Source organism: Leucopleurus acutus (genome assembly GCF_964270905.1).
Source record: "Leucopleurus acutus genome assembly, chromosome: 6".
Taxonomy (NCBI): domain Eukaryota; kingdom Metazoa; phylum Chordata; class Mammalia; order Artiodactyla; family Delphinidae; genus Leucopleurus; species Leucopleurus acutus.
This window is the reverse complement of record NC_139149.1, coordinates 116,314,008-116,326,661: the sequence shown is the minus strand read 5'-3', so window position 1 is coordinate 116,326,661 and position 12,654 is coordinate 116,314,008. Positions and strand designations below refer to the sequence as shown.

The window sequence follows — 12,654 nt, the reverse complement described above, 5'->3', positions numbered from 1 at the left end:
CGAATACTTTTTTTATATTGGGACAAGTCATCAACTTTTTTTTTTTTTTTAAAGGATTACTCGTGGCATAAATATCATATGAAAAACCATTTGAATATATCTTGTTTGGTACATCTGACCTTGGAACTATGTGAATATTTCACATAAGGGAGTATTTTACATAGGTAAAACAAAATTAAATCCAAAATTTCAAAGCCTAAAACTTGAAAAGCAAAATGAAACTATAAACGCAACAGTATCGAAGCCTTGAAGCATCATGAACTGTTAGCTCATATTTGAAATCGTGTATCCACTGAATCAGAAGCTGGAGCAGTGTCACAATCCATGCTCTGCAGGACTGAGACCCGAGGAAGAAGAGGTTCATCTGAAACCCTGAAATCAGACCTGCCTCCTTCCCCTTGACCCTGTTCCCGCCCCACCCCCCGTTACAGCTATGCAGGCCAAACACACTTATCATCACGTCCACCTTCTCCCATCATGCCTTGCAACCAGAGCCCTAAGACCCTGGAGGTACATCAGAGAAAACCCACAGGAGCAAATGCCTCCCGTTTTCCGGTTCTGAAGGACCATGAAGCAAATATCATGAAAGAGTCCCTTCTAATTGCTCCTTGAGGACAGAAGCGATGGTGACTTTTTCATTTTGGTTTTTTGCTTTTGTTTCTTAATTTTTTATAAATAAATAAAAAATAAACATAATAGTATCATGCTGGCAAGCATAACCGGACAGAGAAGAATCAGTTGCACGTCCCTAATGGGATGTGCACTAAGAACAAAAAGGCAAGCAGATCTGCCAAAAACGATCCTAGGGTGTTTCCAGCAATCACGTCGCTGTTAACCACCAGTGGTGTTGCTCCAAATTGCTGTGAGAGCACAATGTAGGGTAAAGACACAAACAGCTACTGCTGCTGGGAGCCAGCATTGGGGCACGAGACAGGAACGAACGTACCTGCAAAAACAAAGAACTTAGGAAGAACCCTGCCATCATAAATCTAAGTTGGAAATACCAGTACAAACTCAGGATATACTTTCCTACAAAAAAAATTAGAAAACCCCCAGAAACAATGACCAACCCAGAAGCAAGTTGCAGCCAGGCTCCTTAGAGACACCGGGCAGGAAATACACAAAACGAGCCTGAAACATCTGTCCTACCACAAACAAGGAAGCTACAAAGTCCACTGGGACGTGTCAAAAGGCCCCCACGGTCAAACACTGGACAACAGAACATCAAGGAGAAAACTGAGATGGACTGAAATGGAACACGTCAAGCGTGTTAAAAACCATGACATCATACAGACGTCAAGCGCTTGCTGCGGCAGCACATATACTAAAGTTGGAACGATACAGAGAAGGTAAGCATGACACCTGTGCAAGGATGACATGCAAATTCGTTCCATATTTTTGTAAATCAGCTACTCCAATAAAAATTACAAAAAAAACAACCCACCACCACCACCAAAGCCCTCATTAGTCACCCCTGAAGGTGCCAGGAGACAAATGCACTATTAAGAAAACTGATCAATGAAGGGGAAGCACGAAGCTGGGCCTCGGAGCGGCAAATTCCTGCAGAGGGGAAGCCTCACAGTGTGGAGACTGCCCACCAAAACGTGCTGGAGGGGGAAGGGGGCGGGACGAGAATGGTCACCGTCCCCACAACCCTCATGAAACAACAGACTGAGACCAACCAACAAGCACAGAGACGGGCAGGTGTGATGAAGAACCAACACCACTTGTCAAGTGTTCTTGCCCGAAAAACCTGAATCTGACCAAGTCTCTAGAACCAATTTACAGGAACCGAAGAACATGGAAGAAACCCACAACACTGGGGTGTGACAAGCAACACCCAACGGTGAGGAACTCTGCTGGACAACCGACCAGCCTCTTCAACAAATAAACTACAAGGGGGATGGGGCGGCAGGGGACCTACAGGCTAAGAGCGGATTCAGAGTTAGATCCACCAGCTGCAAACACAGGGACCCTATTTGGATTCTGACTCATACAAACTAGAAAAAAAACACACAAAACCACTGGGAAAAAAAAACAGGCATTTGATGATATTAAGGAAGGACTGCTTTTTTTATATATAGTAATGGAGTGACGGTTATGCCTTTTAAAAAAGAACATGTTTATGGCAAAAATGATGCTCTCCAGGACTTGAAAGCAGTCGGTGGAGACTGAGGTCAGACCAGATGACCGCTCACCGCAAAAGCTGCACGACCGTCAGGGGCTCACGAGACTATTCTCTCTGCTTCCATAAATGTTTGAAATCAAGGAAGACATTGTGCTTGGGAAGAAAACAATATGACAGAACTGTCGACCTGGGAAGGACTTCAGGGGTCATCCAATCCCACAGTCTAACCGTGCAGAAAAGAAGTGATGCCATCCCCACAACTGCCTACGGCTGCCCTCTGGGGTCCTGGCCACCCCCCGCCCCCCAGCAGCTTCCATCGCCTCCCAGAATAACCCACACACGGAGGAGGCATCCGTGCCCACGGCATCCCATCCACTGCTACTCAGACCCCTGACCAAACCCTGGCAGACAAAGCTCATTTCACCAGATCCTTTCACAACACACGGAGCAGACATACGTGTGCACACACAACCCCACGACTCACCGTGCTTCTCATCTTCTAATTCCACCGCCTGTACCTGAGCAGGAAAGGAAGGAGAAGAAAAGGAGATTCAGATTTGTTGGAATCTCAAACTCAGGCTTGCATGCATCTCAGCAGAGGTGACAAAATTAAAGATGGCAGAGAACTAACTGAAACGCTGGAGGAAAATTCCGTCTACACAAATCTCTAAGTTGGAGAATTAATTCCAGTGCTGTTTGAGTGTGATTATTAAACATACGCTGTGGCTGACCAACCATTTCAAGCTCTGACGTCTCAGAGAGCTGGGGGGCGGCCTCCACCACAAACTGGTCGGCGTCCTCACTGTCAGAATTCTGTGACTCTACGATCACATTTGAGACGGTTTTACCACTTCCTGTCCTACATGAAAAGAAATCAGATTAAATTAGAAACGTTCTCCAGGTCACACGTCCTCATCAATCCCAGCGTCCGGAACTGTGTCTGAGGTTCCCTGAGAGGAGGCCGGAGCTGAGACGCAGTCTGCGAACATGCAGTCTGGGGAAAGCCGCCAGGCCCCGCCCCACTGTGCCACCCCGCCCCGCTACGTGCCCTCCTCCCAGCCGGGCTCGCTGCGGGACCAGCCCTGGGCCTGCAGCCCCTCTCCAGGAGAAGCCCGGTCTCCCAAGTCGCAAATCTCAGGGCAGGGGTGGCACTCACTGGTGGCCCTGCTGGCCAGTGCCACCCCAGACCCCGCTCCTTGATCTCTCGCGGGAACACAGCAGCCTCCTCGAGGCCCCTCATTTGGCTGCTGGGTGCTGTCCCTGACCTACGGCCCCACCCAGCACCCTCACTTACACACTGCCTCTCCCCGAGGGCCTGCCATCATTCTGGACCAGTCCGATGTCCACAGGCTCCTGACCTGGTCTCCCTGGTAACCGCCTCCATCCAAGGGCTCTCTCCTGCCTCCAGTGGCCACCGCCGGAACTGCCCCGCCTACTGTCACCCCGCGGCAGACCACCACCAGCTGCCTGCTGCTCAGGCACTGACTTCTGCTGCACCTGCACTTGGACCACAGCCCCCAGACCCCAACACTCCATGGCTCCCCACCAGCCCCTCCTGCCCTCATGTCTTCCCTACCAACCTGACACAGTTACGCTTCAACAAATACCCTTCAGCCCCTGCCACTATCTCTCCAGCGCATGTACACACACATGCACACACACCCTTCAGTGGGATGGGAGGTCCAGAAGCAGTCCCTGCACTTGGGTGTGAGCTCTCAACACAACACCCGCTTCCCACTAACACCTTCGGCTCCAGCCGCCTGTCCTGCCCCACCAGGACCGACCTTGTCTCGTCCTTGGTCTTCCACGCCCTCTGTACACCCCGTCCAGCCTACATCCCACCACTTGCAGCTCCCGAAACCCTCCCCCACATCCTTCTCCTCAGCAAACCCTCCCCATCCTCACCCTCACCCCCGAATGCTGCCGCCACGTGCCTGCCCCGCGAGGCCTTCCTCCTTCTGGCCTCCGACCGCCAGGTCCCGAGGAGGGTCGAGGTTTTCCTTGGGCTTATGAAGGCTTCCAGATCTTTCTCCCTAAAATCTCCCAACTCTGAATCTCACGTTGTCAGAGATTCCCCGAGAATCAGAGTCTCGCCCTGAACCCCATTAAGAGTGCCGCCACCTGCCAATCCCGGGCCTCACCCCGCACTCCAGGCTCCTGGCTTCACTCTTGAGGATTTCAAGGGCTGAGAAATCACTCCCAGAGTGATGCCTTGTCACTGCCACTGACAGCAAATGCTTAACCACGGATCCAAGCACCCACTCTGTGGCCTCCCCCACCCATCTTCCCAGCTCCGGCTGGAGAACAAAGTCCACGTGATGCTGAGCCATCGCTCCGCCCCACGTGCCGCGGGAGGCGGGAGGCACGCCACAGACCTCTGGGGTGCGGCTGCCTGTCCTCCACAGGATGTTCAGCAGCATCCTTGGCTCCAAGCCCCACCTAGAGGCCAAGGGCCTCCCCTGCACCTCCTCCCCAATCACGGTGCCACAAAACGCCCCCAGACGTGGCCCCGGGCTGGGGCGGCCCCCGGGTAGGACCTCTGCCCTCGCCCGTTCACCAGCCCCTCTCGTGGAGGACACTATCCACCACCTCCTCTCTCCTCTGAGCCCTGCCCCTCCTCGCCCAGACTCGCTGTTGGCTCAGGAGAAAGATGAAGAGCCAGGGTCTCACCTCCTGGGATCTCGCCCACCCACCAGCCCCCCGGCCTTCGCTGAGGCCATTCCCTCCACACGTCCTGGCCCACCCAGGGGCTCTGTTCCCACAGTCCCCTCTCCCCACCCCACAACGCCGGCATCTCCAGTCTCCCCCTCTCCACTGGACCATCCCCCGCACCAGAAAAATGTGTTAGCCGGCTCATCTTCAAAACAGAGACCCCTAACTTCCCTTGACATTGCGCATCCCTCCGCTTCCCCCGGCAACCATACGTAAAATACGTCTACGCCGCCTCCAGGCCCCGCCTCCCGGTCCAAATGAAGCCCACTCCGACCAGCCTGTTTTCATCTTCCTAGTTTTTTGTTTTGATTTTCTGTACTGGATCCACAGGCAGATTTGTAAAATTTATAAAAGCCCTGCCTGAGGCTTGTCTTTATACTGCTGATGACTTTCTGACCACCTTTTGTTTTTTAATTTTTGTGCAATTAAGCCTTTAAATTTTTTTATCCTATTTTTCCCCTAATTGTTTTTATGCTTAGAAAATCCTCTATGTAGAGATGGGGGCAATCCACTTTCCCTGTAACTGTAAAGACATAACTGTACGAGCACGAACACCTGTGTTTTCCCTCACTTCTATCTGAAGTGTGTGGCACGCACGAGGTTTGAGGTGACGCTCTACCCCGGGTTCTCTTCTACTCAATAGCAGGTGCTCCCTGCGCCGTCTGCTGCCCGCTCCGCCCCCATCTCTCAGCACACGCACCATCCTCACCCATCCCTGTCCCACCAGCGCCAGGGAAGCCCTGCCCCTCGGTGCCAACGCGGATTCCAGGGCCTCACCTGTCCGTCGTCGGCACCTCCGCGCTCTCCAGCCGCCTGACCCGGGGAGGCGCGGGCCGTGCGCTCCCAGGCCGAGGTATCCTCCTGAAAAGGGATACAAAACGCTTGCACGTTTCAAAGTGGACAGATGAAAACCCACATTAATGTTAATGCTAACTTCCAGGCCACCATCAATATGCCAGTTAGGACACAGCCTGCAGCATATTAAGAACGTTCCATTAGCCTGACAAGTCTAAAAGTATCCATCTTCTAATCTTACATTCTTGTTAATCTTAAGGTACAAAAAGTAGTCACCTAACTATCAGGAATCAAACCATGACATGATTTAGCCTTAAGTACGAGTTTCCCTAAATCTCTAAAACATTCTACGTGAGTTAGTTACACCTCAGGTACAAGAAAATTAAACAGTTTTTGCTTTCTTCGTACACACACTTCCTCACAATTAAGCCCAAGCATTACATGAGCTGTGGAAGGTACGGAGAGGAGCAGGGCAGCTGCCCGGGTGGGAACCAGAGCACACGAACCTGACGGCGGCTGGGAGCTCGCCTGGCAGCTCGGAATTCTCTGGCACCTCACACTTCTCCTGGCCAGAAGGTCCAACGTCTCCTTCTGGACAGGCAGCAAGCCAACCAGCAGTTCATAAAGAAAGAAACAAACAACTAGTAAATATGTGAAGAGACAGCAATCAAACAACTGCAAATATAAATGAGCTTTTTTTCATCTATCATTTTGATGAAGTTCAAACAGACACTTGATATCTAAATTTGGGGGGAGATTTGGGGAAACGGGCACACTCAAACCCTGGGAATACAAACTGGTTTAACTTCTCCAGAAACAGAATTCAAAAGGTAGGTCAATCAAGTCAGCAATTTAACTTAAAGGAAATACAAGCTAAGGAAAGAAGCGGACACGTGTAACCTCGTGTCAAGACGCTCACCCAGCAGCATTTACAACAGTGACAGACACTAGGAAGCTTCAGGGAACTGCGGTCTGTGAGACCCTCGTATAAAACAGTCGTCATGTTAATGTACGTATCATCGGTAGAGTAGGGTAACGTATCTGATCATTGCACACACAGGTGGGCTCCAGAAGGACACCCATTCGAGTTACGAGCAGGGGCACTGCGGTGCTTTTCATTTTCTTCTCCATAGTTTTCTGCATTTTTAAGGTTTTTCACTTTGGCTCTGTACCATATTGTTTTTATAATCTGAATAAAGTTTTGTTCATTTTGATAAATATTTAATCAGTAAATAATAAGCCCAAGCTATAATATTAAGACAATTAAATTTACTCTTACTATTTAAAGTAAAAGGACTTTATACATTAGAAAATAGTAAAATCAGAACTTGATTATTGGAAATACAGTTTACACTCAGGAAGAAATTCTGAAATGTATTCTTTTGAAACATATTTTCATAAAATATGAAAATTAAATCTTAACTTGGTGTAGTTATGTTTCCTTCAGTTACTTTCACTAATACAATTTGTAAAACATAAACCTGAGAGTACATGTTAGTAACTATACACACGTACACAGTTTACACCAAACAGATTTACTTAAGGCTATTCCTTACCTGCATCACTAGGAGAATCACCTAAAAAAAAAAAAAAAAAAGGTACATCAGAAAATCAACTTCTGTGTTAGGAAACCTCAGTATATTAAATGAGCAGAACAGGATTAGAGAGAAATACATAATTAATAATTTTGCATGTCTATTGGGAGAAAGGGGTCATTTCCTCATAGCCTTTTTTCTAGTTTCCTATTGCCACTGCTTTATGTCCAAAGAGAGAAAGGACAAACTAAGCTATGAATCAGAGCATGCTATTACATGGGGACAGGGGGCAGCGATGAGAAGAAAGTGTATCCATCAAAGAGATGCATGAAAGAAACAGAAGAGGGGGAAGGTGGCAGAGCCTCGAGGCCACGATGGACCGACTCCATGTGTGTGGGACGAGCCAGGGGTGAACTGGCGAACACACCTTGGGGCATTTTCCAGGCTCTGGATGGAAGCAAACAAGAGCCCGTCTTACATAACCCAGCAGCGAGTGTTTCTCCATCGGCTCCTAAATTAGAAGAAAGTGTCTCTGCTCCACACAGGCCTGCCTTGGCACTCTTCCCCCAGGACCCTTCAAGTGCCACTTTATGGGGACAAATGTGACCGACGCGGCCACAGTCAACGAGTGAAGCATTGCAGGGGTGGGTGGACCCAGGAAGGTCTCTGTGTTACACTCCTAAAAGGCATGAACACGTGTGAAGAAGACCCAAAACTCCCTGGATTCAGGTGAGGGCCTGGACAGACACCCCCCGGGGATGGGCCCAGCTTACCCTCAGGACACACAGACGTGACAGACAAGCACCCCTCAGACCCCGGAGCTGTGCACCGGCGGGGGGGACCTCGAGCGCTTTGGGTGGCCTGTGGACGCCGTGGTCAGAGCCACAGAAATGCTGCCCCAAAGAGGGCGGCTCTAGGGGGTGGGGGGGCCCACTTAGGGCATCGGGGGGACCCGGGAGCCCTCCAGGACTCCATCTGTGTGGGACACAGAGCCTCCCGGAGGTCCCGCCCCACAGAGGGACAAGGTGAGGACAGGCCTGGGGAGCGTGGCTCCAGGCAGAGCCTCTGGAAGACGGGGTGACGGGGGCTGCCCGGGAGGACACACAGCGGCCGCAGCCGCCCTCCTTGCTGCCCTGTCGCCTGGTGCGCGGGAAAGAGACCAGCGTGAGAGCCGCTGGGCCCCCGGGGCCCCAACGCCACACCTCCAGACTCTCTCCAAAGCCCATGCCCTCGGTGTCGCTGGGGACAGGCCGTGGGTCCCGGAAAGGTGGCTGAGTCACGAGCTGATGCCCAGGTGGTGAGGGCACACAACAGCCCCGCCCACAGATCAGCCCGGCCCCTGGGCGCCCCGTCCTCGCGGATGCCCAGGTCCTCTGCGGCTCCACCTCCTCCCCAGATCCCGGGGCCGAGGCGGCCCGGACGTGCAGGCGCTCTGTCCCCCTCGGATCCCTCGTCCCAGGTGAGCGCACCCTCACAGCCGGCCGCGCCCCCCTCTGAGCTTGGGAGCCTGCCCTCAGGTGTCTGCGCGCCTCGAGACTCTGCCGCCCCCCCCCCCCCCACTCCACAGCCCAGGCTGCTCTCGCCTCTGGACCATGCGCTGCTCTGCCCACGTGGAGGCCATCTGAGTAGGGCTTAGCCACTCATCGTAAAAATGCCATCAGCTTCCTGCTGCAAAGCTCCCTGATGTGGCCACTGGCCCCAGCTCTCACCCCTGCCCCTGCCCAAAGGCTCTCCCTGACCCTCCCCGAGAGAGTGCAGAGTCCCTCCCCCCAGACCACCCCCAGCACCCCTCAGGGCACCTACTGGCTTCTGCCCACTCATGCACTCACTGCCTTAGGGCCTAGCACACAGTAGGCCTTCAACCAACATTTTCTACTGGAACAAACTGACAAATGTCGGCCCTCACCTGGCCGTGCCCCTGCTGCCCCGGTCCCAACACCCTGCACCAGGCCCGGCACTGGGGCACGTGCACCCCTCCATGCTCGAAAGAGCTCCAGGGCCTTAAAAAGCAAATGCTGAACGGGGACTTTACCAGGACTTTTTTTTTTAACTGCTGAGAAAAATTATGCCAAAAGCAGAACCCCACTGAGGTGGGACTTAAGACACTCAGAGAACGTCACAGCCAGAAAAGTCACAGTCGTGACACCGCTCTGAGCTGCTTAAAAGTCCTCTTTGGACCTGAAACCTGGGGGATGCAGCTCGGCCTCTGGGACCCCCAGCAGCGACTGAGGCTTGTTCCTGTCGTCCCGACACCCCGGGCTTTCCCACAGTATCTCAGGAGGAACACTGGGGACACAGGACAGTCTGCTGCCATCAGGCAGTGACTAGAAGACGCCTTCTAGTTTCTGTAAAAAGGCAGAAGTGAGCCATTTGCCATGTTTGGTCCTGATGGTGCGGAGAACGAGGGCCTGGACTCTCTGGGGGTGTCAGAGACTCAGGGAACCTGTGGCTGCAGCCGTGGCCTTGGGCTGAGAGGCATCCACACAAGCGCGCCACATCGGGGCGCCGGGTCTCCCTCACGGGACAGGAGTGGTTGACACGGGGGTCCCCCTTTCTCACCTTTCTGCTTTACTGCTGGTTCTGGCTCAGCACTTTCTCGCGGCAGACTAGATGAATTAGCATCTGAAACACTAGCTGAGTTAGTATTAGCTTCCTTTGTTCCTGATGTAAGACAGTTAAATGGGTTATTAAGATGGAACTGGTCATCAGAGGCACCCTACTTACCTGTGCTTCCCCACCACAAGCTTCCCAAGGATGACCCAGGGCAGCTTCTAGAAAACGCACCTAGAACACTCCTCCCAGGCCTGGCTCTGGGATCAGGAGAGCACGAAGGGACACCCAGACGTGAGCAGACCCCGCCCACGTGGCCCAGGCAGAGGCCTGGGCTCCCACAGCCAAAGCACCCTGGCCCCCCATTTCCAGGACCACCCGACACTACCAGTCTCCCCTCATCTCCCCACGAGAGCCAGGCCTGGGAGTCACAAGCTGCAAATAGGTTGCAACTTCAGGAAAGCAGGAGGAGAAGGAGAAATATTTCTGGCCTCGTGCACAGCCCTAGACGTGTCAAAAGCTCCCAAACGCTTGCCTCCTGATTACTGACTCATACGCGAATGTTTATAAAAATAGAAAAAAACACCAAATACCTGAGAAATAAAACATTTTTTCCTAGTAAAAACAAAAGGATGGGTGCTGGGGGAACAGATTTTGAATTGTGGCAGGACCCAGGGAGGAAACCTGACCCGTTACTAAAGGACCCTCCCACACACTCTCTGAAATGGATCCGGAGGCAAAAATAAAATCAGGAAAACGTTCCCTTTCCTGAAACACGATCTTATAATTTCTTAAAAGTACTCAAAGAAATAGTTTATGTCAGAATTAAACTGTCACTAACTATCAGAGAACTGCTTGATTTGATGTAGTGCAACTACATAAAATAGACAACATGTAATTTTCTGAGGAAATTTTTTTTTTGATCTGCAAAAACGATGCTGACTTAAACAGTCTGATTCATGCCTACAGTTAATTATTTATGATATCTCATAGGACCAACAAGAAATACCATTAAGTTCTAAAACAAACAAATCTAAAAATAAGTATAAGTTAGGCAGCTGTAGCTTGTCAATTTTAGAAGAAAACACCCCAATAACTTTAAGTTGTCATATGTTAATTGAAAGTATCAAATATTTTCTATATTGTGCAAAACCCACCAGCACAGTAAGTAAATTACAAATGCATTACTTCTGTCCATAGCTTGAGGAGACCAATGACACTCTGCACAATTTTATCTCCTCGAAGCTCTTTCTTTCTTTACTTTTTTGAGAGGCCTATGATGGTTGTTTTAACGTTTCCAGTGGTATTCTTAAGTAAGGTTTACTAAACCCCAAATTCACACAAACAGAAAGAACATAAAAACAGACTATCATTCACTAATAATACTACAATCGATTCCTAATCAGAGGACAGGTTAACCAACTTGCCAACAACAGCTTTTAAAACAATAACGCACCCATAAGAAATTAAAATTACTATGAATTGGAAAAAAAAAAAGTCAGCGCATTAGCACAATCTGCTGAGTTAGCGGCCATTACTGAGCCCTGCAGGTAAGGACGTGGGCGGAGCACCGCGCCTTGAGGGGGTTCTCATCCCAATAAGATCACCCGCGCAAAGCTGGGGGCACCGGCTGGGGCCACGGAGTCTGCACCAGTCACTCTCCCTGAAACTCACCAAGCAGCGCAGAGCCCACAGCACTGCACAAGCAGCTTGCCGTCCTGCCAGGCCTCTGTGCAAAGTTCAGCTGCACGGAGGTGCTGACTACATCTGAGGGTAAATGCAAATAACCAGGGTTTAAAATGGGCGGATCTGCCGGGCCCAGTGACCAGCCTTAGCATCATATCATGGGATGCAGAGACACTAAGTGCATCCTGACAGGACACAAGGTAAAGGGCACAGCAGCACCTACGTAGGGGTGAGGGAGAAGCAATCTCTTTAACCCAAATCTGATCAGGCCTTTAGATCTAACAGAAATACCGGGGGGCGGGGGGTGGCGCCATAAGTTAAATGACAGCACGGGAGCGATGAGACAAACGCAGAGGAGGGAGCGCTGCACAGGACAAGCAGCCTCACCTCTGCACAAAGCCAATGCTCTGGAACGAAGGTGGGGGAAGGGGGGCTGTTCCACATTCAAGAGATTAAAGACACAAAAAGAATAATAAAAAACATACAGTGTGTTCTGGATCCTGATTTTTTTAAAAATAACATTGTTGAGACAATAAGAATGCAGCCTGGGTTTTAGATGCTCTTGGGGAATGACAAGTCTGTTGGGTGCAACAATAATTTTACGGCTATGTAGGAACATTTTTTTTTTGAGGTGCATGCTGAAGTATTTAAATGGAATTATTTAAAGTATTAAAATATTTTTTAAATACTCTGAAGTATTTCATAAAACTACGTCACCATAGATGAAGCAAATGTGTCAGAACGTTAGGACTACTGAATCTACGTGAGAGGTACGTGGGTGCGAGTCATTCTACTCTTTCTACGTATTTTCCATAACGAAAATGTCTAAACAATAAAACAAAATGAAATGAGCGAACCCGAGCAAAATGAAGACATGGATGCCGTAAGGTTCCGGGAAAACATAAGACGACCAAACAGCTGTAGAAGGAGCGAGTCTGCTCAGACAGCCTGTGTGACAATGTGAGCAGGGGAGGAAGACGTTCATGTTTTGAGAAAGAAATGGATAAATTCCTTGTTGAATTCTTCAATCCACCGGCAAAGGCAAATGAGAACCACCAAGCCCAGCCATTGTCCCGGGACACCCCAACAGTAACGCGGGCCGGCCAGGCCCTGGAGCAGTCGGCACGACCCGGCCAGGCGCTGGTCTGAAGCGCTGGCCAGAAGCGCTGGCCAGGAGAGGAAGGGAGCTGGGAGGACACACCCAGTGGCCTGGATCTGGAAGCCATAATCAATCTGGAAACTTAAGGA

General features: G+C 50.7%; 1 protein-coding gene across 1 annotated transcript in view; it reads right to left on the bottom strand.

Moving 5' to 3' along the window:
* TRAF3IP1 (TRAF3 interacting protein 1) overlaps nt 1–12,654 on the bottom strand; it is a 66,565-nt gene that overhangs the window by 37,236 nt on the left and 16,675 nt on the right. Inside the window, exons 8-13 of the mRNA XM_082840883.1 lie at nt 7,598–7,681; nt 7,192–7,212; nt 6,142–6,226; nt 5,618–5,701; nt 2,864–2,987; nt 2,613–2,646 (exon numbers count right to left, since the gene is read on the bottom strand). Coding sequence (XP_082697009.1) covers nt 2,613–2,646; nt 2,864–2,987; nt 5,618–5,701; nt 6,142–6,226; nt 7,192–7,212; nt 7,598–7,681 — 432 coding nt within the window. The remainder of the gene's footprint in view (nt 1–2,612; nt 2,647–2,863; nt 2,988–5,617; nt 5,702–6,141; nt 6,227–7,191; nt 7,213–7,597; nt 7,682–12,654) is intronic.